At 34.7% G+C, this 27,563-nt stretch overlaps 3 protein-coding genes across 11 annotated transcripts; 1 reads left to right on the top strand and 2 right to left on the bottom strand.

The window, feature by feature from the left end:
* Positions 1-1,339: 1,339 nt before the first annotated feature.
* LOC107953984 (uncharacterized) lies at positions 1,340-6,685 on the bottom strand. Of its 9 annotated transcripts, none has more exons than XM_016889434.2 (15): positions 6,389-6,685; positions 5,644-6,278; positions 5,401-5,561; positions 4,989-5,049; positions 4,654-4,719; positions 4,347-4,432; positions 3,953-4,016; positions 3,256-3,468; positions 3,048-3,113; positions 2,752-2,831; positions 2,502-2,656; positions 2,367-2,408; positions 2,183-2,242; positions 1,825-1,852; positions 1,340-1,730 (listed from the first exon to the last, which is right to left on the bottom strand). In XM_016889434.2, exons 1-11 carry the CDS (start codon positions 6,528-6,530, stop codon positions 2,536-2,538), a joined length of 1,695 nt encoding a protein of 564 aa, XP_016744923.1. In that variant the 5' UTR covers positions 6,531-6,685; the 3' UTR covers positions 1,340-1,730; positions 1,825-1,852; positions 2,183-2,242; positions 2,367-2,408; positions 2,502-2,535. The 9 variants fall into 9 exon arrangements, with proteins under 9 accessions (XP_016744923.1, XP_040953393.1, XP_016744921.1 ...); XM_041097459.1 differs by having other exon boundaries at positions 1,340-1,751; XM_016889432.2 differs by having other exon boundaries at positions 1,825-1,927.
* Positions 6,686-7,457: 772 nt separating this feature from the next.
* Positions 7,458-9,686, bottom strand: LOC107956001 (clathrin coat assembly protein AP180). Its single transcript, XM_016891760.2, has one exon. It carries the CDS (start codon positions 9,582-9,584, stop codon positions 7,512-7,514), a length of 2,073 nt encoding a protein of 690 aa, XP_016747249.1. The 5' UTR covers positions 9,585-9,686; the 3' UTR covers positions 7,458-7,511.
* Positions 9,687-19,895: 10,209 nt separating this feature from the next.
* LOC107953983 (small ubiquitin-related modifier 1) lies at positions 19,896-22,511 on the top strand. The gene is made up of 3 exons (XM_016889430.2): positions 19,896-20,168; positions 21,923-22,072; positions 22,183-22,511. Exons 1-3 carry the CDS (start codon positions 20,091-20,093, stop codon positions 22,243-22,245), a joined length of 291 nt encoding a protein of 96 aa, XP_016744919.1. The 5' UTR covers positions 19,896-20,090; the 3' UTR covers positions 22,246-22,511.
* Positions 22,512-27,563: the final 5,052 nt, after the last annotated feature.

Raw genomic sequence — 27,563 nt, forward strand, 5'->3', positions numbered from 1 at the left:
GAGTTATTGTTGTTCTCGACCAAATTGCGATTTCGTTATCCATGTCAAGTGTGCCACTTCTTTTGCGGGCAAGTTTTGGTACAATGTCTGAGCTTGAGAATCCAAATGAATTCAAGAAACTTTATGAATCTGAGAACTTAACCATCCGTGTTCTTCGAGAATCAAAGTTGGGGGCAATGTTCTAGCTGCAGAGATAATACATTCTAGTCATGATCAGCACAGGTTGACATTCAATGACGGGATCAACGATAATAAGCATTGTAATGGGTGTATGATGCCGGCCTTTTCTTCATTTTACTATTGTTCATGTTGTGATTTCTTTCTCCATAAAACCTGCGTTGAATTGCCGAGGAAGACTCTGGGTGGGTTTGGATGGGAGATTAGGTGCGGTGCAGTGCGTTTAGCTTACTTTTTGTCTCACGCTACAGTATCGCTACAGTATTTAATCTCACCGCCACCGCTATTTTTACACTAATCGCGGGTAAACGCACCACCCATCCAAACTCACCCTCAACTATGGATTGCGCCAAAGCCTTTCATACTTCTCACAAATGGTATTTTAAAATGTTGGTTATGTGGCTACGATTGCAGTGGTTTCTCCTACAAACAAGGAGGTACAGATGATGGCATTGTCTTCTGCTTGCGATGTGCCGTAATTCCTCACAGTTATATGCATCAAGCAAATGAATCACATTGCCTCTTTTATGATGCAGAAAGTAAAAGTCATTACAGTGCTTGCGGTAAACATAAAGACCGAGAAGGTGCATTACATTGCCAAAAATTGCTGGACATAACTGCAATGAACATCCTTTAAAACTTATTTATGGAGATTGCAATGACTATCCACTTCATCATTGGTGTGACATATGCAAAAAAGAAAGAGACCCAAAGCTTTGGTTTTATCATTGTGAGGTTTGCGACAATACAATGCATCCCAAATGCATTCTGAAAAAAATCTATTTATCAAGTTTGATATTAAATACAAATATAAAGATCATAAAGATCATCCGCATCCTCTCACTTTTGTTCAAAAAATTGACTGCCACCCCATATATGAGAAGTGTGGAAAACCCTACCAAGATCTGATCCTTGAGTGTGAAGATATGGTTGCAACTTTGTTGGTCATTGGAAATACTTACGCTTGTCTAAGAGTTATTACAGTTACCATTATTAGCTGTGGCACCTATGTTTATATTGTTTATTATATCAAATTTTATTTTGTACAAAATGTTGTCAAATCATCCAATGCATAAACATTTAAACCATTAAAACAGTTCGAAAGTGAGAAATATGTACCACCTATATGAGTCTTTCACTTGGTCCCTATGCATTTTCGCAATTGCATTTAACAAGGTTCCATTTCAGCACTCCACAAGTTTTTCCCTAAAAGAAAAGGCTTTGAAAGAGATCAACTACAATCAACTTCACTCTACAATTACAGACTGTTACCGACATCACCAGAAAACTTCTTTTTTTTTCTGGCTATCACCGTGTAACATGAGAAACCTACAATGAATGTTCTACTTGGACTGTCTATAGTATACAAACACAAATAAATGAACATCAAACAAGAATGTGGCACAAATTTTCCCAAAAATGGTTCAGGATTAAACAGATATATCTCAGCACAATACAAGGATTGAGAGTATCCCAAGCAGCCATTTTCAAGAAGGGACGAGCTCGAGAACAACAAGACACGACAATCGCATAATCCGCAGAGGAAACCAATGCTGTAACACAGGAAAACGACTCTAAAAGATGATTCATATTATCTAAATCAGAATGTACTTGTTAAAAATGACAAAAACATAGAAAAATACTCACCTTGTTGCGTATCAAAAGTCTGTCTCCCCTAGCAAATGTGTATACAAATTAGTTGAGTTAGTTCTCAATCCCAAAGAAAAAGACATGTATGTTGGACCATAACCTATACATGAAAAACCAATTTAGCATGATGTAAAAACCTATACAGCAATGTAAATAAGTTTTACTGAAGGCTAAAATCGATAATGTAATTGGAGTTTTCATTAACTCAAAACACCATTCTAGAATATAGATCATAATTCATACTTAAAGTGCATCAAGAAATAATGTGCACTTAACTTCTAAAAGCCAAAAGAATGGTTTCAACAACAATCTCAAAAGTGCATCAAGAAACCAATTAAGGAAAAGTAAATCTTACAATATACTTGAAATTTTGTTAAGCTTTTCATATTTACCAAAGGTCCCCACGTAGTAACCACTGACAAAAGGAACTGTTAGGGTAGGAACATACAGAAAATCCTGACGGATAACATGGATGAAAGAATACATAAAACAAATGCACAAGGGAAATTAGAAAGATTAAACAAAAGGAACTTTCTCACATTTCATGTGAACCTTTGAACTACATCCACGCCAAGAGAATCCTGAAAATATTATAATAATTCCTTATTTCATGACCTGAGAACTAAATCACAACTCCTAATAGATTCAAGCTTTGTTAAAACAGAGATTAGTACTTGGTTTGATATATGCTTCATCCTCTCTAATTTTCTAGTATTTATCATAGCCAACTTGCAGCATCAAATGACGATAGCTACGACCACGCATAATCCGCTGCCAAAGATACTGAAGCAAGTTTTGGTAACTCAACTGCATGCGCTCCTGGACAAGCCTGTGATCCGAGATTTGGACATGTGAGCATAAGACACTCATAAACAATACACTCCCAGTTCTTCTTTTTGGGAAGGTGTACATTCACTCACTTACCATCTTGCAAGACACCTCTGAATACCTTTAGAGATGGGACGAAAGAAAGAAGGATCCCTTTGGGCATAGAGTAAGCCAACCTAATAAATGGAGATTTTGCAAAGCATGAATTTAGTTTCCCATGCAAATATACTAATACATCAAAACGTTAGAGCAACAAGGAATTGAATTCTACTGCTAGTTTTGGTAATAGGGAAAAGTCAGTTTTGGCTAAAAGATTTAACACTATAATTGAAACCAAACAAAGGCCAGAGAAATCGTAAGACCAACAAAACATAGAATGCAATAAAATATACCTCCACTAATGCAACAGCAGCTGGATCATCCAAGATCTCTAGGCTGCAGTCAGCTAGATAATTAACCTGTGTAACCCAGATATGGGGAAAAAACAAAGTTACTTAAAAACACGAATAAGTACAAAATGAATGACAGCAGCATATATGACCAGCACAACAGAACAGTTAGAGTACATAAAGTAGAGGGAAAGCTGAAGGACACACTTACACCAAATTCTGCATTTACTAGAGATTGAACAAAATCCATTAGTTGAATCTTTGCCCATTCCTTACATTTAGTAGGGTCCTTGGAAGACGGAGGATGTCTCCAAGGAGCACCAAAATGCAATCTATGCTCTAAAATCTTTCCACTTCGTGCATCAATTGCGAATTTCTGCAGGATGCTCAATGCTTTTTCCATTGAAGGATTCACCACAGTAACCTAAAAATCATTATTGCAAAGAATGCAAGACAGCAATGGTACCCAAAAAAAAGAGTAAACAATTAAAAGAAAATACTGAATAACATCACAGTACCAGAATAACATACCTCAAAATAATGACAGTACCATACATCTTCTATTAAATATTTAAATGTCAATAATTTCTAATATTTTTGTAAGTTTTTCAAGAACCAAATCATTTATAATGCATCAATTCTGTATCCATTGAAGGATTCACCACTTTAACCTAAAAATGACTGTAGAAAAGAATCTGAGAAAGCAACTGAGCTGTGAACTCAAGCTGCTACAAGAATCAACCTTAATAGTCATTGGTTTTTATTTTAATTAAACGGTGAAAACTACAAAGTTTATAACCTATTTTTTTATTGATGCAGCAGGTTCAAGTTAATGTGTATGAATCAGTCCTGACAAATTGTAACCTGTAAGAAATAGTATAAAAATGCTCTCATTTTGTGCAGTTAACCTGTAAGTATGCTAAATACGCATCCACGATGTCCTCAAAAGTACTTGCCTCATCGTCCATCAACCTATCATTGAAGAAAATAAGTTTTAACAAAATACCCTTAGTGCATATCATTAATTTTGACTAGCAAAGAAGAAATAGTGGCATTTAACAAGAACTATCCACATAAAATTTGAAACATTAAAGTTTCTTCCCGAATTCATTTTTACTTAATCCTGGAATGAAAGCATTACAACTCATAGTAGCAAAACGCAACTGAAAACTAACTGAGATACAATGAGACTCAACAACAACAAACACACTGGATTACCATAACCACTCACTCTAATCATTTAAGCATATAATATAAGATATGAGACAAGAATACAACAAATCGAACAAGAAATATCCTTACTTCTGGTAATAATTGCTTTGTTTAAGCACATAAACCTCAAATAGATGTCGAGGATTAGGCCCAAGCACATCATCAATAACCATCCACTGCAATCAGAATAAAGGTAAGCTTCTAACTAGCCAAGAATGTCACTAATTAAAGATTCTGATAGATGATTCTGAAGGGGAGAAAAGCCAACTACAGACTATTAAGAACTAAACATAAAATTCAATGGGGTTTGAGTTATGGATTTTCCTTTTATTTCCTTCTTATGATGATGTTTATAATGTTGTGTTAAGCAATGTTGTATTAACTAATAAATACTCACCTCTGCATGGGTGAAGTAATCAGTAACCATGTGCATTTTAGCTTCTTGAGGAGTCCAACCAAAGGTCTGCAGATCAAATAAATTGAGATGACTGTCTTATATTTGCATCATTGAATTATATAATATACAGACCGAAGTGAGTGAACAAAATTGTTCAGAAAGTTTTCTAGGTTTGAAGGTGAAAACACACCAACTAAAAGGCACCAAAATGAAACACATAGATGATTGGTGCCTACGTGTATATCCATTCATAATGCACACCAAGCTTTAAGGGTGTTTCTGCGTGTACAAACATGTGCATGTGACATGAGTATCATATATAGTTTTCTGAGTACCTCACGAGAGACGAATATATCTGGAAACCCAAAATCCATGAAAGCTTGATATGAATAGTAGCTGAGGAAAATTGTATTTGTTAGAACTAAGAAGTTAGAAATAGACATAAAAGAGTTGGAAAAGCTTTGCACATGAAAAAAAGATATAAAAGTTGGCATTGTGAAGGTTCTAAGAAATAAAACATAGGAAGAAAGCTTCACAATTATCAATATCTGCCATGGATACAAGCATCGTAAAGCTGTAATTCTGAAGATGCAGACACATGTGCACCATGAACTAGCCCTTCAGCTTTTTAAAAGGATAAATATTTCAGATAATTGAGGAAAATTGAAAAGTCTAAACTCAAATTGAAACTTATGCAAAATTTAGAATAAATAAAAATAAACCTACAACATGGCTTAATGTCCTAACCTATCTGATGTCACAAGTATAACAGGCAGGCATCGCTCGTTTGCTCCTAAAGCAATTATTCTCCAAATCAAACTGTCATGATACATTGATCCACACACCATCGAGTCATCCGTCAACATTGCATTACAAAGAATTTCGACATTATTTATGACCAACTTTGGCTGCCAGTTTAAACAAAATACTAATGATCAATCCACAAACCACTTAAAGCAACAAAAGGGAGGTTTGTTCAGTTTTTTCTACCTGAAAATGGCCAATCTCAGCAGCTTGAGACAGCAACTCAAGCAACAAACAAGGCCAATCAGTACATGAATTTGCTAGCGACCTTGAAAACCGTCCACTCCTATTCAAATCAGCAATGGCATTAGATCTCCACTTTTGCTGCATCTTGATCACCTCCTTTGCCAATCTCAACGCCACAATAGCTTCCTTAAAATAAGAAGCTTCATCAATAGACAAAGACTTCCCCTTCTCTTCAAAATCCAAAACCCCATCAATCTCAGAGGCATTAAATCGAGCAGATAAAGCAAAAACCGCTCGATCCCACAAACCCGAGCTCGAAACCTTATTAGAAATAGCAATTTTAGAAGCGTTTTGATTCAGTATCCGACGAAGGGCAGTATTAATACCATGCCATTTATTAAGAGTAGTAAAGATTTGATGTGAACTTATAGTTCCAAGCTTGATGCCTTTATGAGCCATAGATTCAAGGCAATTCTCAAGTTGGGTTTGGCAGCTAGATAAAGACGGTAACTCACAAGAAGACCAAGAATACCAAGGAAATGAACCGTCAAAATTAGGATGGTGGTCTTTAATAGATTGAGCGAAGTCGACATAGCCTGTTAAGTGAGGACCTTTGTTCCATTCACCAAGAATACCTGCAAAAAAGAAGAAGAAGAAGAAGAAGAAGAAGAAGAAGAAGAAATGAATTTTTCCCTTTGAAATATAAATGAAATTAAAGAAAGGGAAAGGGAAAGGGGAGCTGTACGGTCAAGGATAAGAGTGGTTTTGCCGACGCCACGGGGGCCATGGAGAATGAGGGGCTGAGGGACACGGTGGTGTTGGGCATGGTTGTTGAGGATTGTTTCGAGTAAAGGCCTTGGAATGATCTTCCATGCTTTGTTCACCATTGGCTTCTTCGTCGTCGTCGTCGTCTTCTTCGCTATACGTTTATGGATTCTCTGCTCCGCAATGCTTGTTTGGGGGCTTAGTGGACTGGTCAGTATTTGGGGTTTTAGGGAGTGTTTGTTCCCGAAGAAAAATCGCAAGGGATTTTAATAGGTTAAATTCGGTTTTGGTCCCTTTGTTTTACTCATACTTATAATTAATCCGTATACTTTAATTAGATCTTTTCAATAGTTTGTCAAATATATAGCTGTTGAATACAAAAATCATGTGAATATGATAAATTAGAAAGGATTTTTTTAATAAATTTATAATTCTTTCAATTCTATGTCCTCGTAATTATGAAGACACAATTGGGACCAATTTAACATTAGTTTTAAAAAGTATTTTTTTGGGATAAAAATCATATTTGAGATAAAAATGCTTTTAAGCTTTTCAAAAATATTTTGGGATAAAAGTAATTTTTTAGCCAAAAACAAAATGAGAAAATTTTAACTTTGGCTCAAACTAAATTAAACCATAAAAAAATGTTTTTAAGCAATGTGTATATATATATTATAACCGAAATGGCTTTAAAATATATAATTTAACCTTTATTGAGCAGGTATGGATTACCTGAGCCCAAACTGACCTAAAATCCCAAGGCTTAGGCTCATTTTTAATGAAATGGTTAGGCCCAGCCTGAATTTAGGTTTCAACTTTTTCGGAATTTTCAAGTAAATTCTTAGATTATTTTAAGTTTTGATGATTTAAGTTTGATTTTCGGTCTAAATTATTTCAAATTTAGTTAGCTTCAATTTGAATTCAAATGATTAGTTTTTAATAAATTAAGTTGAATCGGATTTTTAGATAAGATATTTATATTTGTACATATGAACATTGTCTCACAAAGGGTAGTAAAAAAAAAAAAGCTTGAATTTGATTATCTTGGAAATTAAAAAAGTCTTTTTAAAAATTAGAAACTGTTGTACAACATTATTTACAAATTATTCAAGATTAGATGAAACAATATGCCTTGCAATAATCATGTTTTGGTTCTGCAACCACAGTTCTTGTTGATGTATCAGATTTTGCTGTTCATCTTCCCCATTAAAACAATCATTGTTATTAACTTTCATATTAGGCCACGGTGCGAAAGGGTCATACACGTTCGGATCATCGAAAAGAGTAGTCGACATTGCCTGAAATGTCGGTCGGGCCATTTCGTTAGCAAAGAAAATTGGTGGTGCCATTAAGAACTTGTCGGGAAAAGCCATAGTGGCAATGGTAGCGGCGGTTGCAACATCGGTTTCGTCTTCGAGAAATGGATTGTATGTGCGTTGAGGTACTATTTGTTTATGATCAAATAAATCAATTGCCATATCGGGCTTAATGCCACAGACTAAATAATGTTGAGAACCTTGTGCAGGTTGTGGTGTTGCTTCAGCTAACACAAGCTCCCATCCTGTCTTGTAACCATCATTGCTCGAATTCGGCTGTTGTTCTTCGGGTTCCTTTTTATTTTCCCGAAGCCAGTCATCCGCGATCAACAAGGAGTGGCCGTTGCCTACAAATTGAGAGGCATGTAATTCATCGAAATACGAATGCCCCTCGGCTATACCACGAACAACTTGTTCGTGTTGTTGGGTTCCTTGTATCCAGTTATCGACAAATGAATCACCCTCGGCTCCATCTTTGCCATGATCTTCTTCGATCCATTTGCCAAAAGGAGAGAGACCGTTAGCACCATTTTTAGACCATTGTTCTTGTTTATGATCTTGTTGAACTCGGTTATCAAACCAGAAATCACCACCATTAGTGGAGTTCGCTTTTGATGAAGTTCGTAACTCCGCCAATTTATTATCACCCGTCAACCAATCGTCGAACGATACAAAATCGATAGTCACACTAGTCTCGTGATCAATAGGTAAAGAATGGTTGGAACCAGTTTCATGAACATTATACATATCTTCCTTTTCAAGGCATTGTTCTTCGTCCACCTTCGAATAATGCCCCGGCGATTTACTTATCGCTTCGTCGCAATCCGTTTGATACATCAAATCCTCCAACGATGTGCATTTTGAACTGCGTTGAGATTCTTTAGTATCATCGGTGGAACGAGGCGATTTATAAGACGGAAACGAAGCTTGATCTTTCAAGAACTCTCGTAACGTATCCATTAACTCTTCGGATATCTTTTGAACACTCGGATACTCATAGATTTTCCCAATATCAAGATCTTTACAATAATCATAAAACAAAGCAAGCTCTTCGAATTGTTGTGCAGCTTTAACACAATATTGAAACGCATTGATGCATGATTGATGCTGTAAATGGAAGAAACTATCCAAGAGCAAACCGAGTCCATCGGAGATATCCCGATAAAGATCGAAACTTTCCCGAACAACGGCGAGAACCGAAACTTGAACCAACCGGTTGTTCTTGGCTGCACCGGTTGGTTTAGTCGCAATGGCTCGATCAAGTAACCGTTGCCAATACGAAATCCTATCGAGTAACATCGGTGGCTTCATTTCTCGAACGTATTGTGGGTTAACTCGACGGCTCCCCTTCCGGCCAATTCCCGTCGTTTTGTTCGCAACCCGTCGCTGAAACTTCCCCGTCACCAAGCAATCCAATCGCTGGTCAAGGTAAAAAGCAAACGATCTAACAAAAGCAGTGTAATCATAAGGGCTTGACTGTGAATAGTCATTGAAAGTGGTGAGGTTCAAGATCTTAGCTCCACGGTTCCTAGCGTGCAGTACTTCTTGAGGGAAAAACGGGTCACCATTTTGAAAAATCCGAAGAACAATCATTAAAGATTTAAGAGCAACGACCCAGTTCTTCGTTTTTCCAATCCTTTTCGCAATGGCATTAGCACAAATCGCGGCATGGAGCTTATTAGACGAGATCATAACGAGGATATCATTCACGTAACGCTCGTTAACAGGCTCAAGATCGCGTGTCGTCGCCTTGAGAACCGCCACATCGAGATTCGATGAATTGGTGTTGACGATCTTGGCTAAGCTGATGCTTGTTTGGTCTTTCACTGCACCAATCGCCCTCTTTAACCTGCTTGGCATTGCTGAAACTTGAAAAGGAAAAAAAAAAGAGTAAAACCCAGAAAAGCTAAAGAATAATGATTTTATTTTGTTTAATTTTCTTGGAAAATTATGATTCTTAGAGGATTGGGATTGTGGGATTTTAAGATAAACGTGTGAGGACTTAACGAAAAAGCCTTGAGAATCTCTACTAACCCTAAAAACGTGACAACGACGATACAAAATTTTGTTGACTTATTCGTTTTATATATATAATGGAAATTGATAACAGAGGAGTGGATCGCCATTGATGAGGGTTTAAAGTTTAAAACATTGAATTCGATATACAAAGAAGTTAATAAGTTAAAACTGCTTAGCTTCACAAAATTCCCCACCATTGTTTTCCTTTTTTTTATGTTATAACAGCTTTAACTTCTTTAAACAAAATAAATAAATAAACGGTAAATCATGCTCATGGTCATTCTAAAATATATTTTATTTTATTTTGGTCACTCTAATTTTTCTCTCTTAATTTAGTCACTCTAATTAATCATTACAATGAAACACATTAACCCATTGAGTAATTGAAACATGTCATTTTAGTTTAAAGCAGTAAAAAAAGATTATTGTGTGTGATGTGCCACATCAACAATCTATTTATGGTAAATTTATTTTTTAACGATAATGATTAATTCATACAATTATTTTAATTAGAGTGATTAAATTTTAAAAAATAATTAAAATAAGATAAACCTTAAATGTGCTTATAAATAATAAGCTTTCACAGTAACTTTGTTTTATTTTAGAGAAAATTTTTGTTTAAAGATATGGTAAGAATCTTCTTAAACAAATATGTAAGATTATTGGTGCAGTTATAGAATTGTTAGTATAAATACAAATAATATATTCGAAGAACTTAAATTAAAATTGAATATTATAAAAAATTATTCATCATGAATTCAAATAATTATAATTAAAATTAAATATTTTAAAATATTATTACATTGATAATTTAAATATATTTAAATTAAAATTAAAAAAATTAAACAAAAAAAATTTGGAGAAAACTTAGGTCTCATTAATTGAGAATCTTAATTTTTTCTTAAAACAGGTGAGTATAAATATAAGCTATAAAACAATCACTTTTATTTGCCTCAGATTACATTTAGTCATTTATGTTTGAAATTTTATGTTTTAATTATTTACGTTATCGTTCTGTTACGAAGTAGTCACTCTATCATTAAACTCTATTACCTTTTTAAAGGCAGTTTCATGTGGTAGTCCAAATAGGTTTTAAATGTCAACTTAGATGTCCAGTTGTTGGGATGAAAATATGTTTTTAATTGAATAAATTTAATTTGAACTGCCACATAGGATATCCAAGTTAGCATTTAAAACCCTTTTGGATTGTCACGTAGGGCTGCCGTTAGGGAGATAACGGAGTTTAACAGTAGAGTGACCACTTTGTAACAAAAAGATAACGTAAGTGATTAAAACGTAACATTTTAAACATAAACGATTAAAATGTAATCTAAGACAATCAAAAGTGACTATTTTTATAGTTTACCCTAAATCTAAACATGATTCACAAGTACAAACAACAAATAATAAATCTTCAATCAACTAAAATTATAATCTAACTTAATATAAAACACAAGGGATGGAAAACCAAATATTCAGATTCAAATCATAATAAAATTGGACAGGGCCAATATATGATATTTGCATGGATGTTACTTAAACTAGGGCATATGAGGTTCTAAGGTCTTAATCTTTACCAACATTATGAAAGTCGTATTGGGGATGAGAATATTAGGTGTTGTTTGATAAGTTGAAAAAATAAATGTTGAATTTAAGTTATAAAATTTATTTAGTAAATTTATTAAAATAAGTATGATTAGATTATTTGATAAATTCAAATTGATAATTTTAAGGGTGAAGTATTTATAGGATAATGTTTAAAAAAATAAAGTAAAATAAAAATTGAAAAAAAATTCTACATGGATAAGTATTGCTTTATCTACCTAACAAATTTTCACAAATTTTTATTGAAAATTTTATAATTTATTTTTTATTATGAATTATCAAAGACACTTAAGATTAAATCACTAAAAACATTAATTTTTAATTAATGTAATTTTATATTCAATGAATTATCAAATAAAATCGTAAATATTTAAATATTTAATACATTTGTCATTGAAATTAAAAAAACTCCACAATGAGATTAGGAAAATATCAAATATCCTTAAATTACATTAAAAATAAAAATAAATAAATAAGCATCTCCTAATACTATATTTTGGAATTTTTTAAATTTCACAGATAGCTAATAATAATCTTCTATCATCAGAGATGATCAATTAAAATATTTACAAGCATGAGAAGAGATGGTATGAAACTGTGATTCTATGTCATTCATTTTCCTTTACAATAAAAGAATGACAGATTGGATTCTTTTTCTCCTAATTTTTAGCTTTTTCCTCTTGACAAAAATTTAAATTTAACTAAAAATGCTAAAAATCAGGAGGAAAAAATCTAATTTATCATTCTCTTATCAAAAAGAGATAAAGATAATGTGAAATCACAGTTTCATACAATCATTCTCTTACAACCATATACAAAAAAATAATAATTTTTATTTAAAGTTTCCATATTTGAAAATAATAATTTTTATTTAAATAATTTTATATAGTCTGATAATTTATTATTAAAATCAGAAATTAAACTTTAGAAAATATATCATTAAGTTCAGATGAGTTTGAAGAAGTAGTCCGGATTAATTGAGATTAACAGCTAAAAGGCAGTGCCTTGTTGATGGCCAAAAGAAAAAAGAAAATTCTGTGTTTTGGCATAGCATACCTGCTGTTATGATCCATTAATCTGTGATATTCCGGCTTCTTACTCCTCTGTCCGTCTTGGTATCAGAGCCAGCAACTCCCAGATTTTCTTTTATGAGAGAACCTAAATTCAGAAAGGAAGAGAATTTCAAAAACATGGAATCTCCTCGTATGTCTACAACAAAAGCACCTCTCTCTTTACCAGAATTTCCTTTCCGTTCCCATTCTGCTAGAAAAATTTCTTCTCTGTATGAAGTAGAATATTTTACTGAAGAAGAAAAGGTTCAAGCTACCAATCTTCCTTTAGTAAATCCATATTCCGCCTACCAAAAACCCTTTTTTTCTCCTGTTAAAAGTATTAAGTCACTAATAACTACCAGAAGAAAAGCTGTGAAGGAATATGTCCGGTTCTCTAAGTTTGACAAACATCTTATCTATGGAGGACAAGAAGAACAGTTTGTTACACTAGAAATTCCTTCTCAATTTCCACAAGAATGGTGCCAACATGGATATTCTCATATCCATTTCGAAACAGTACGCCTAGCACTAAACTATCATGGAACTTCAGGAAAACCTGTTGTCTCCAAGATCGCTCTTTTAGATTCCAGATACAAGCGGTACCGGGATGATTGTATAGGAACGATTGAAGCAACTTTAAGTTCAGGCATGGCCATGGTGACTTTATTTCTAAATTTCACCATGTCTCTTCAAGATCCCAACCTATTAGATGCTCTCAAAGTCCAGATACAGATTATAGGAGCTGAGATGGTTGAATCCGCAGTCACTGCAACCCTACACTACCAAATAGTGTATCGGGTTCAAGATCATGCATTCAAGTTGACAAATCAAGGATCTGAAGACTTTTTTCTTATCTTTGTAAATACAAGAGAGGAACCTCATTGTATCCATGTGCCAAAGCAAATACCCAAACAAGAGCTTTTAAAGCTTCTACCTGAGAAATGGGTAACCAATTATGAACAGATTCATCGACACAATCAGCCAATTCGATCTACAAAAAGCTAGATCACTACAAAAACTGACGAAACTAGCGAAATCAAATTTGATCATAGTCACTTGAAGCAACTTCCGACTCCTCCTGTTTTTACAACCCAAATGATGTTACAGCCAATAACACCAGAAGCAGCAGTACCTGGTCCAGAATCATCATTGATACAAAGCTTTCAGACAGATGGAAAGCCTTTGTATTTTTTTCAAAGATCCCACAGGACATTGTCATTAGGATATTAATTGTTCATGTGAAGGCTGCAGAAATGATGTTTTTGAAGAAATCGATGAAGACGTTCGACGATCACGAAAGAAGAAAACCAATAAAAAATTAACACAGGCAGATTTTTATGAAAGATGGATGAATGGAGATCCAAACATCGGTCTATTAGGGGAAGATAACGGCAAGTTTGTGTATCTTGTTGATTATTCTACAAAGAAGCCAAAATCCCCTACAACTTAGGATCAACCTCAAGCGTCTCCACCATCACCAAAAATAGACACTGATCAAAAATGGCTTGCCAAGCCGTTGAAACAGCCCTGCTATAGAAAGATCAACAAATGGGTCCAGAAAAATAATCAGTTCATACCATGCAGCCAAGAAGAACAAAAAACTGCAGCTCCTGTTCAGGCAATTCCAAAAGTTCACATGTATGAAGTAACCTCTTCCTATGACCAAGAATTTCCGCCCCTTGAAGAATTTTCAAAAAATGAATACCTTCATGTGCCAAAAATCTCTTCAAGACTTCAAGCAGATGTAGAAGGCAAACAAGTCAAAATGGCAGCAGCAGAAGCCACTTTAAACTGGCAAACGGAGAATGTTGTGTCTTAGAATTCTGCAATCAAGAAGATTAGCCAAAAGGTCAATTAGATTGATACAAAAGTTTCAAAGATAGAGAAAACCACAGATGAAAATTCTGAAATGATCAAGACTCTTATTAAGCTTTTTCAAAAAAGGTTTAAAGAAGTTGCTATTGAACCAGCAGCCCCAGGACAAGATTTTTTCTCTCATCTTGCTCAGAGAGAAAAAGAAATCTAGAATCTTAAAGATCAGATCAAGTATCTGAAAGAAAATGGAAACCTGCCACCACCACAACCTACAAAAAATGAGATAGAACTTTTCTCATCTGTAAGACAGTCTGACAAACCGAGACCATTTACGACACAACCACTCATCTTTCCCCCACCAGAAGAAAAGAAAAAGCCAACCATCCATGATTTGTATCTGCAAATCAAAACACAAAAGGAGGAAGAAAAAAGAAGATCCAAAGAAAAAAAAGACGAAAAGAGAAGGTACTTAGAAAAAGACCAATGGAGAAATAACAAGATGAAGAGGAAAGCCAATTCTCCTCACCATCGGAATCTCCACCAAAGCAGATATCGAAATATCTAATGATGAGAAATGAAGAAAATCATTCTAATCCTTTAACAAGGTTTCTGAAGGATTACAGTCACAAGATTCTTCCAAAAATATTTGTTCTTCATAAATCAGAGACGACTCCAGTACAAGACTTTCCATCACAATCATCAGAACAATCATCAGAAACTCTCACAGAAGATTTAAAGACATCTGATGAATTATCTGATGAATCAAATGACCCTACAGAAGAAATTACTGGCAAAAAAGAAAGTCTTCCAGACATAATGGCCACTCCTGGTGTTAAAGTTGAAGAAATGTCAGAAGAAGAAATGACTAAGGCAGGAGAACCATCAACTACAAGATCAACACCCCATGTTTCTACGGGGAAAATGGTTTTCACCTTAGATGATGTTCCGATAACCAGATGGCCAGAAAGATTGCAAGAATTCCACTCATGGCTTGACACAAGAAAGCTGACAGAAGAAAGCCATTATAATGTACTGGTTGAATTCGTGTCAATATTCACAGGAATGTTGAAAGATTGGTGTAATTCAGTTGACCAAGGGAATCAATTGTAGTTTTTGGTGTTAACAGACTTTGCTCAAGCAATAAGGATTCTCCATAATTATTTTATTGGAAATCCTGATGATCAATTGACACTCAAGAGAAGAGAATTCTTCAAGCAAAAATGATGTTCTTACAAAAATAAAGATTTATCAAAGCATTTTTATGCAACGATGAAACTCTTCTACGCCCTTGGGTCAAAACCAAGTTTGAAACAAGCTGTTGTCTCGTCACTTCCAGATCCCATCCAAGTGGCGATAAATCAAAATCTTTACAGGTAAAATAAAAATATTCTCAACTTAACCATGGGAGAAATCCAACAAGAGACGTTCATTGCTCTTGAAGATATATGCAACAGAAGAAAAGTCTTTAAAGATTATCTCCATGGTGATAGAAGGATAGACAAAGCCTGTACTGATTCACATCTCAAAATCAAATGTAGCAGAGACAAATCATGCTACTGCCCAACAAAGAAGAAAAGGCATTTCCGTAGAGAAAAAAGATTTTCCCGAGTAATTCCCAAAAAGAAATATCGATGGAGGTACCTCAAGAAGAAGAAATTCTCCAACAAGAACAAATCCACGAGATGCTATATCTGTTACCAAAAAGGTCACTTTGCAAAAGCATGTCCAAAGAATAAGAAATATGCAAAGATGATCCAACAGATCCAGCAAAAAGTGGGAATCAAGATATCAGAAGAAGATGATATTGAGTCATTATTCTCTATTGATGATGAACCCAATGATCAGTCAATATGTGCAATCCAAAGTTTTGATTACAGTGACTCAGAATCAACTTCAAGTGAATCATTGATGATCTAGACTCTGATGAATTATAAATTTTCAACTCAAGATGCTTATTCACCAACCTGTTCTGCTACAGAAGTTCTAGCTCCTCACATTCCAGTTTCTATTTACCTGGAAAAATACAGTAGATCCATCACTGTGATTGCTTTTATTGATACTGGAGCTGCAGAATCCATCATGAATCCAGACATTTTACCAGAAGAATGGTGGGAGCCTCATACCAAGTATTTCAGCTCAGTATCGGGAAAAGTTTTTACCACAGACTTAAGGAGTAAGCCCATTAAGATCCAATTTTTTCCTACTTGCTCTATCACTACTACCGTATTGGGCTCAAAACTCCTAGGAAAGGATCTTATTGTTGGTTTTGACTTATATATCAAAGCCAAACAATTAAGAATCTTACCAGAAGGAATAAGATTCAAACAGATGTTCAAGCCTTACGTACCTATCCCCAGATTATTCCTTATAGATGTTGATAAGATTCAACAAATTGTTGAAGAACTGAAACAGAAAGCATGTGCAGAATCTCATTCAGAATTTCTGCAAAAATGCAATCATCTTTTATGGAAAAATCCAATCTTTTTTTATCAAGCTTCCATTCAAGAAAAATGAAGATATCAATCCAACTAAAGCTAGTCATGTGAGAATGAATCCAGTCCATCTCAAACTAGCTAAAGAAGAATGTCAACAATTACAAGAACAATGATTGATTGAACTTTCAGACTCACAATGGGCATGTGAAGCATTTTATGTGAATAAAAGATCAGAGCAAGCTCGAGGAAAATTAAGATCGGTAATCAATTACCAACCTCTTAATTATTTTCTACAAGATGATAAATTCCCCCTGCCTAACAAGAACTGCATGTTCTCAAGTCTTGCAAATGTTTGCATCTTCTCCAAATTTGACTTGAAGGCAGGATTTTGGCAACTGGGTATAAGCTCTGAAGACAGGCCCAAAACAGGATTTTGTATCTCAATCAAGCACTTCCAATGGACAGTTATGCCTTTTGGGCTAAAAATAGCTCCATCACTGTTTCAAAAGGCGATGATATGAATTTTCCAGCCTATCATAGATCAAGCCCTGATGTATATTGATGATATCCTACTCTACAGCCCAGATCAATAAGATCATGCAATTCTCCTTGATAAATTCAAGCAAATTATTCTTGACAAAGGAATAATACTTTCTGAAAGGAAAATACAGATCAGCAAAGAAGAAATAGAGTTTCTCGGAATGATCATCACAAAGGAATCATATAAGCCAAATCCAAATATTGCTGAAGAACTCAAAAAATTTCCAGTCAGTAATATTTCCCAGAAGTAAATCCAACAATTTCTAGGAATTGTTAATTATCTTAGAGATTTTATCCCTAAGATTGCAAAATTAACAAATCCTTTGAGGAAAATGCTGAAAAAGAATCCACCACCCTGGAAATCCAAACAAACCAATGCAGTTAGACAGCTGAAGGAGAAAACATCCCATTTACCACCATTGCAGATCCCATCCACAGAAAAAAGAATTTTGCAGACAGATGCAAGTGACAAATACTGGGGAGCAGTTTTATTTGAAGAAGACAATGGAAAAAGAAGGCTCTATGGATACAAAAGTGGCAGATTCTCTAATGCAGAAATCCATTATCATTCCACTTTCAAAGAAATCCTTGCAGTAAAATATGGAATTACTAAGTTCCAATTTCATCTAACAGGATATCATTTCCTCGTTGAAATGGATATGTCATCCTTTCCAAAAATGCTGCAATTCAAGCAGAAGGAAGTACCACATCCTCAACTCTTCAGATGGGCAGAGTGGTTTTCTAGGTTTTCTTTTGATGTTGTTCATATTAAAGGAAAAGCCAATGTCCTTGTAGATATTTTAACCAGATTACCAGAATCAAAACCACTTGATACCCCTGTTCCTAAACCAGTTAAAGTTTTCATGTTCCAACCTACCTCCTCCAAAGGAAAAGGAAAAAAGAAACAATCCCAACAACCACCTTCACCATTTTCTCTCCCATGCAACCCAAATTCCCATCCTGATCACCCTCCAGAGGTTTTAAGCTTAATCCTAGAAAAAATATTTCACAAAGAAGCCATGAACATGATGCTCTCTTATCAGACAAACATTTTTAGGAATTTTGGAAGATTATTCCTTAAACCTTTAGGATTTCACCCTGATTACCCATTCATCAACCCAATCAAGTTCCAGTTTGGTGAATTCCCTGAAGAATTAAAATGGATGTTCTGGTACCTAACTCATCTTTTTCACATAGGAATTGAGTTCTTTATGCCTGATCTCCAACATTTCTTGACAATGGCAATCCACAATGAAGAAGCTCCTGAAATGAAAAATCTAGCCACATTTTTAAAATGGTTTTATCCTTTAGAACACTGGGTTGATATGCTCATGTTTGAGTTCCTCAAAAACACACGTGTTCAATGGATAGTAATCATTTTCTATAAACCTCAATATTTTATGCAGCATGGACCAGCTACACAATTAGCCGCTCTTCCCAGTTCCTGGATCCATAAGACATATTTTAAAGAGGTTTATGAAAATCCTTTTAATCTCAAGAATTTGCAAAAATATTTGTGTCAGATCAACAAAATCATTCCTTCAGAAATATGGCTCTCAGGAAAATCACATGCACTATGGGATGTTCAAAAGAATCCACCGACGCCTTATCATAAACAATTGAAAGAAGCCTTGGATGAATATTGGACCAACATACCAGATCCAAAAGAATGGTCTCAAGAGTATCCTATGCATTGTAGTCAAGCAGTACAAGACACACCAGCTTGGAAGGATATACATGAAGAAGGATCTAGTGTTACACTATTTACCAGACACAATAATGATGTGATACCACCTGATGATCTTGAAAAAAGAATTGAATAGCTGGAGCTCAAATGTTACAGGGCACGAGAAGAAAAGAAACGAAAAGCAGATGAATTAAATATTACCTCTGACATCAACACTGACTATGACACAGATGAAGCTGAGTCACTAGGATAAAAGCAAGAAAAGCAGATTCCTTCTTATCTGCTTATCCCTATGTAAATTATTGTCTTTTAACTTTTGCAAAAATCTGCTGAGTCATGTCATTTATCTTAATGAGTGATTGTAAAAGTAGATTCCTTCTTATCTGCCTATCTTAGCTCTCCTTCTCTATATAAAGACGGGGAAGCTCAGTTGTAAATCAGAACCAGTTGGAAAAATAAAAATAGTAGTGTGTTTGTATAAACCATGTCTTTCTAAATCCCTTCATCTCTTCCAGCCTGAATAGGGAGTATCCATAAAAGAAAATCTCTCGTAAGTTTAAGAGTATGCTCTATGTTTGCCATTTCTATGGATCCTGCACATCAGAAATTAAACTTTAGAAAAGATATCATTAAGTTCAGATGAGTTTGAAGAAGTAGTCCGGATTAATTGAGATTAACAGCTAAAAGGCAGTGCCTAGTTGATGGCCAAAAGAAAAAGAAAGGCCTGTGTTTTGGCATAGCATACATGCTGTTATGATCCATTAATCTATGATATCCCGACTTAAGTCAAAAAGAAGAAGGTCTAGGTATTAAAGTGAGACAAAAAGAAAATTAGGTATCTAAATTGAAAAACAAACAAAATTTAAAGGACTAAATTTTAAATTAAAGAAAAAGAAAAGCGATGCTTAAGTCCTTCTCAATCAATTATGTAGAATACGTGTCAAATTATAATTAGTCAATCAATTAAAAATTAAAAAGTAGGATAAAAAATAATCCAGTAATAAATCTCCACTTCAATGAACGTACGGAAATCGAGTTATCGGATTTCGGAACTGATAATAAAAAGATAAAAAAGCAAATTAAAGAAACCCTTGCGCTCGGTCTTCGATAAATACTATAGAAATCCAAGAAAAAAAATTTAAAAAAACCCCTAATTCTATAAAAAGATCGAATTAAAGTAGAATCAGAAGCAAAAATCGCCGAGGAAAACAAGATGTCGGGGCAGCAAGAAGAAGATAAGAAGCCCGGCGATCAGTCCGCGGCTCACATCAACCTCAAAGTCAAAGGCCAGGTCTCTCGAGGCGTTTAGGGTTTATGTTTTATATTTTGATTTTCATTCAATTAATCGCTTTCTTGTTTTGAATCCTTGGGGTTTTTTTATGTTGGAAGGTGGAATTTCGAGTTTTAAAGAGGTTATACCTTTTAATTTGTTTGTTTGGGTTGTTTTGATCACTTATATGGAAAATTATGCCGATATGGGTAAGTACTGAGTTTTTGTAATTTTAAAATTTTTGGGTGTTTATGGTGTTTTTGGCTTTGGGATTAATGAGATGGTGATTGGCTAGTTGCAAAGACTGGTTTTTGTTATATAAGTGTGTTGTATACCTCCGCCGTGCTTGGAAGATCTCACCAGTTCAACCACCACGTGTGGAGTCCGTTAACCTCGGTGATGGCCTCACTAAGTGCTGCATGGCTACGGACACGTGAACTATACACGATCTACATGTGGCCCTTGTGTGCTCCACACTTGTCACATATAGCCTTTCGCCATAGAATCCATCAAAAGCTCCGATACCCGGGAATGCCTCCCGGGTGAACCATTGTCAACCGTCAAACCCATGTTTGCCCATCAACTAAGTGTTGGTTGGAGGCTGAGTACTTTAGTTTAAGAATAAAAACCTGAGTACCTTAGCTATTTTTGGCTTGTTCTTTTTATAACTGAGACTAGTGTTTGAGATTAGATAAACCACCACATGTGGAGGCCTCATTAGGTTAACCTTGGAGATGGCCTGCCTAACTGCTGCATGGCTACAGATACTAGAACCATACATGATCCATGCGTGGCCCTTATGCACTCCACATTTGTCCCATGGGATTGGTGGCTATATATAGCCTTTCCCTATGGAATCCATGAGAAAGGGGGAGTTCCTCTCCTTCTCTTAGGAATCCATCAAAAGCTCCGATCCCTAGGAATCCCTCCCGGTTAAACCATTGTCAACTGTCAACTGTCAAATCCATGCCAGCCGATCAATAAAGTGTTGGTTGGAGCCTGTGTACTTTAGTTAAAGAATTAAAACCCAAGTACCTTACCTTGTTATTTTTATTTTTGGCTTGTTCTTGTAACAAGTAAGATTAATATTTGAGATTAGAGTTAATTTATTCTATTCTTATTTAAAATATATGTATTCTAGAATTGATTGCCTTTTCTGTTTGTGTTATATGTTGATATTAGCCTTAATTGGAAGGCATGACCGTGGTGTTTACTCATGCACTGTTATAGATTTAGCATGATTTAGATTACATTAAGGTCTAAAAGATATTGTTTGCGGTTTGTTATTACTTTTCCTTTTGTGCCTCTTAGCGAATCTTTGATTAGGTAATGATGGCAGAATCTCTCTTTGTTTGTCAAAAGGAACTCTATTTTCACCCTGCTTTTTGTGCATCTTGCATGAAAAATTTGAGAGTTTTGGATAATCCAAATAATGGGAAATCAATTGTTGTCTAATTATCGGTTTTAAGAAATTTGTAGGTTTAAATAGTTTTTCTGCTTTTGAACTGATAAAGAACTGCAAATTTGTGAAATTAATTTGTTTTGAATTGTGTTTATGTGGCCTTAAACAAGCCTTGATTTGACTTGTCTATTTGTACAAACCTTTTTAATTTACTATTGAATGGTATATCTGTTTTGGCTTAAGAATTTTATTCACTTCTTTTAAGGTTGAATTGAGAACTTTGGTGTTCATATTTTGTAGTGAAATGTAAGGAAAACTACTCGGGTTAAGGCTCACTATTTTACTTTCGGACTAAATTGTATTATGACTGTAGGACGGGAATGAAGTTTTCTTCAGGATCAAAAGAAGCACACAATTGAAGAAGCTCATGAATGCATATTGCGACCGACAATCTGTGGATTTCAACTCGATTGCCTTCTTGTTCGATGGTCGCCGCCTGCGAGGTGAGCAAACTCCTGACGAGGTATGATTTCATTTCTCTCTCATACATATACACAATTACTTGTACTAATATGCACCCACAGATCGGAATTTTCTCATTGCATTACTATTTTATTATTTTTGTTGCTCCAGCTTGAGATGGAGGATGGTGATGAGATCGATGCTATGCTTCACCAAACCGGTGGTACTGTGTGAAGCGAGTACTACTTTGCCACATTTAGTATTTGATGAGTTAGTTATGGTCTGATTATGTAGATGTTTCCAATGTTTTTATATACGATCTTATTGCCATGTTATGAAGACTTGTGGACCTTGTTTTGAGTCATCTTGCTCTTATAGAAGAGCTTGAGTTTCTAGTGTTTACAAAGTGAGATGGAACTCGGGACTTTGTTCCGATATGCACTCGTTTTGAAGGCTGTTTAGCAGTCACTATCTATAAGTATTGATTTCTGGGTTGCTTACTTTGGATTGTGAGTGTTTTTCTTGAGTATTTTAGGCTGCCTTATTGTTTGATGAAGCTTGTTATCAAGCAGCAAATGCTTTATATGTAATTAAATTGGCTATAATACGGAGAAGCTTTAAAACTTCCCTCTACAATTCAAGGCCTTATAAAAGTGCTTTAGAATGTTGAAACTTTCAACTGGGGCTGAAATTTCGGAAAATCAAAAATTGACCCGAAAAACTTATTAAACACACTGATTAAAAACTTTTATTCAATAATATTCAGAAGTCGTAAAATAATTTAGAGTTTAAATTTCAGTATTTTCAGTTTTTTAAAATTGTGACAGACAATCCAACACCGATAGATGTAAGCTAAGGATGAAAATTGTTTGTATGAAGTTTAAAAGATCAACCAGCAGGATTAATTAATTGAATGGCACATTTTTAGAAAATTAGACATGTAATCGCATTTAAACTGAGGTTGAGCTCCAACGGTGGAATAGAGAATGAAAAAGAGGCCGATGGACCACGGCAGTAAATGTCACCTGGTGGGTGGCAATGGCAAATCAGGTGTGGAGTATATCTTAGTTTCGTCTATTTAATTATTTTCACTATATCACTGGTTTAAATTAATTTATTGAATAAAATTTAGATAATTATTGTGGTCATTTTCTAATTAAAACTCAGTTCAACTGCTCATTCAATCAATTTTTATCTTAATTTAATCGATTTGTATCAATTCACATATCAATTAATTCTTTCCCTTGCTCTGGTTTAATGTATAATTAATCTAAATAAAAAAAATTCAAAAATTAATGTAAATCTCTTTTTTTAAAAATGCTAAAATACAACTTTGCCTGTAAATTTTGGACTTCTGGCATAGCAAAAGTAATAAGATATGATTAGCTAATGTTTTAAAATTTAATGTTGTTTCATAGAATTGTATAAACCAAGACCCAAAACACCTATTAATAGAAAGACGAAACCCTATTTTCAATTTTCTTAAAATTATATAGGATAAATTATACAACAGTCACTCAATTTTAAGATAGTTAACAAAACAGCCATTCAAATTTCAATTCAATCACTCAACTTTCGAAAAATAATAAAAGAGTCATCACTAACCATTTTTCGTTTTAGACTTAACAGAGCTATTATTTTCAATTACAGAGTTAACAAGCTGCCATTTTCCATCCTCCTATCACTGCTCTCCCATCTTTCTCCCTCTTCCTCACCATCCCTCCCCCTACTCTGATTGTCTCTCCTTCTCCCCCTCTTCTCCACCATCAGCAATTGAACCTGTTAAGTTTTTATTATTTAGATTCAAGTTCTTCAACTTCGTGAGGTTCGCAATCGCTGGCGAAATCGTTCCGACCAAGTTTTACTTTGCGAGATTCACACTAACCACATTGCCTTGTGAATCACAAGTAACAAAAACCCATTGACAAGCATCATTTCCAGACGAATCGTTAGAGAGAAAAACAGGGTACCCAAAACCACCAGCAATCTCAAGCAATGTAGTTGTTGACACCATTTTTTTATGGAAAACGGGGTCGACTTGAGTTTTGAAAAATGAAACGGGAGTCGCCACAAATCTTTTTTTTATGAGGTGTGATTGGATCACCTCGAAAAAGGTTGTTTTTAATAAATGATTTGATTTTATTAAAACAACGGTTTCGGTCCACGAAATCTAGAAAACGGGTTCGGGAGTCGGTTACGCACGAGGAAGGATTAGCACCCTCGATACGCCCAGAATTGGTACCTTAGTTGATTACTTAATGTCTTAATATCGAAAAGCTGAAAACTTTAAAGAAATTTAAAAATACGATCCTTGTATTAAAAAGTTGAAAATTTTGGGTAAAGGGGGCACATTCCACGTTAATCGAGAAAGAAAGCATCATATCCAGTAAGTTAGGACACAATGTCTCGAATTTTCGATACGCGAATGAATGCCAAAATTTTATTTATTTAAAAAAATATTTTATTATCTCGGGTTTAGGAAAGTGATCATGCCCAGTAAGTTAGGACACAATCTTTTCTTAACTCCCGATATCGTTTAAAACTTGAGTTTAAAAAAAATCGTGTAATAAAGTTTAAAAGAATATTCATTGTTTAAATTAAATGGAGAAATCGCAACCCAATACGTTAGGGCACAATTTCTCAAAATATTAAACATTGAATATTGCATTTATTTCAAAAACTCCTCGTTTCGAGAAAACAACGTGTCACATCCAATACGTTAGGACACAACGTATTGAATTCTCGATAACAAGCTTTTCATCATTTTTAAAAGAGTAATCCCGATTATTTAGATTCAACGAAGAAAATCGGAACCCAATACGTTAGGGTTTGATTCTCTCGAAGATCTAAAATACCGAATATTACTTATATTTTTAAAATTTCTTTTTTAAAATCTAAAAAAAATGGGTGTAATGAAATGATGATGATAATGTAAGTAAAATAATCACGAGTAAAACAAAATATAAATAAGTAATGAGACTAATATATAAAAAATACCAAACAGACAAACCGAAGCAAGATAAAATAACAATAGCAGAAATATACATGAAGAAAATAAATAAAGATATATATATATATGAATTATAAAAATAATAGAAATATATAAAAACATGTATATGAAAGTATGTATATATATACAAATTAAAGAGTATATAAAAAGTATAGAATTACGTGTATATATATATGAAAATTAAGAATATGTATATATATATATATATGTATATATATATGAAAATTAAGAATATGTATATAAATATATATATATGTATATATAAGGTATAGAAAACATATATATAAAATAAGGTGCAAAGATATATAAATAGTTATATAATAGTAATATAATAGGACAAGTTTATTTAAAATTTAAATAAGTAAATATAAATAAAAATATAACAATAATAAGGTGGAAATAATAGTATAATAATAGTAGCGTAAATATATATACATAAAGGGAAAATATAATAATAATAATAATAATAATAATAATAATAATAGTATTAGATTGATTAATTTTAATGGGGAAAACAACCAAAATAACAAAGAAACGGACTAAATCGAAGAAAAAATTAAAATTTGGGGTTGAATCGCAAATAAAATCAAAGGGAAGGGACTATGCTGAACGCGCGCATAACATAGAGGGGTTTTAAGGGAAATTTTCCCCTCTCCTCTAAAACGAGTCGTTCCAATGGGACCAAATTGAAAACGGTAACAAAATAAAGGGGAAATTTAAGAATGTAAAAAAACCTAACTGAAAAACATTAAAAAAGAGGAAGGGCTAAAAGTGCAATTAACCCTTCCATTGAAAACACGCGGATCCCCCTGGAGCGGGTCGGGTCACACGCGGGTCACCCTAAAACGGCGCCGTTTTGGCCTGATAGGCTTGCTCCAAAACGACGTCGTTTTGGGGACCTATAAAAGCTCAGTTTTTCAGAAAAAAAGGTCATTTGCCTCCTTATTTCAGAAAAAAAGAAAAAATAACTTTAAGTTTCTCTCAAGCCCTTTTGGGCAGTCCGGCCTCCGGCCTAATGTCCGGCCGTCGGCCACCGCGCCGTTGACCGGTCGCCAGTGATGGCGCCGCCGCCCGCGGTGGCTAGAAAATTCAAAATGGCCCACATTGTCCCCTTTTTCGAGTAAGGTCCGTATTTGGGGTCAGGAAAGCCGAGATCTCGGCAAAAGAGGGCCGAAATCGAAAGAAACCTTTCGGTTCTCCTTCTCCACCACCGCCGGAAACAGGTAAATTCCTTCCTCTTTGTTTTGTTTTATATATTTTTTATTTATATGTTGATTAAAATGAAAATGAAAAGAGAAAGAAACAATGTAAAAAAAACAGATATAGAACGAAAATAGAAAAAAAAGGAAGTCGGAAAACCAAAGTAAATCACCTTCAGAAACTTTTTATTTCTTCCAATTTTTTCCAAAAAAAACCCCCTTACCTGTTTTTAGTTTCGGCTTTTATAGCCGATTGTTTTACATTATTTTATTCCTATTTTGTTGCTTTTCTCTGTTGTTGCGTGTCCTTGCAGGTACTTTGATGGGAGTGGTTGGTGGTGGTTGCGGCGGTGGCAGGGAGTTGGTGGCTGAAAACCCTAGGTGCGGCGCACCTAAGGTTGCTGCTACTTGCTATTTTTTCTTTTCTGAACATGGGCTAGGGTTAGGTAGATTGGGTTTGGGCTTGTTGGGCTATTTTGATTTGGGTTAAACTGTTAATTGATTTAGGTTATGGTGTTTGGGTTTGTTTTGGGCTGTTTGGGTTTAATTTGTTTTAGGTTTGGGCCTGGGCAAAATTTGGGTCTTACAGTAGTAACTTGAGGATCAAAAGGATCACCATTATTATTACAGAAATCATTAGTACCACTAACAACAATGTTCTCAACTGTGTTGGGAAATTTTGGAAATGGACCTTATAATTTGTTATTAGACAATGAAATGTTCTTCAAACTAGGGAGATTAATTAAAGATCCTAAAACTGAACCGGTCAATAAGTTTTCTCTAAGCTTAATATCAAAGATACCCACAGATTTAGACAAATCTGGGATTTGACTAGTGAACATGTTTTTATGAACCCAAACTCGAAGCAAATCTGTCATGTTAGATAAAACATCTAAAGTACCTGTGAACCCAACATTCTGATTGTTGATCCAAAGATTTTGAATCATTGAACCGGCGAGAGAAGGCGGCAATGTGTCGTTCAAGTTGTTGTAAGACAACCTTATGCTTTGTAAACTGTTCAAAGATTGGAACACATGGGGTAAAGTGCCGTATAAGTTGTTGTCGAATTGAACTTCGACGAGACTCGTTGATTGGGATAAATCTGGGAATGTCCATGGACTCAGCTTCGTGTTTTCGCTTAAACTCGGTGTTTGAAGACTAGTTAACCTGGTAAACGCGTCGGGGCGACCAAAGTGAACAAGTTATCGTCGAGGCAAATGTTCTGTAAGGTGGAAAGGTTGGCGAAAGATGGGATGGACCCAGATAAGGAATTGTGTTGAAGCAATACGGTACGGAGTTCGGACAAGGTGGAGATGTCGGCAGGGAGTGAACCGGATAAGGAT

Source organism: Gossypium hirsutum, chromosome D07, assembly GCF_007990345.1.
Source record: "Gossypium hirsutum isolate 1008001.06 chromosome D07, Gossypium_hirsutum_v2.1, whole genome shotgun sequence".
NCBI lineage: Eukaryota > Viridiplantae > Streptophyta > Magnoliopsida > Malvales > Malvaceae > Gossypium > Gossypium hirsutum.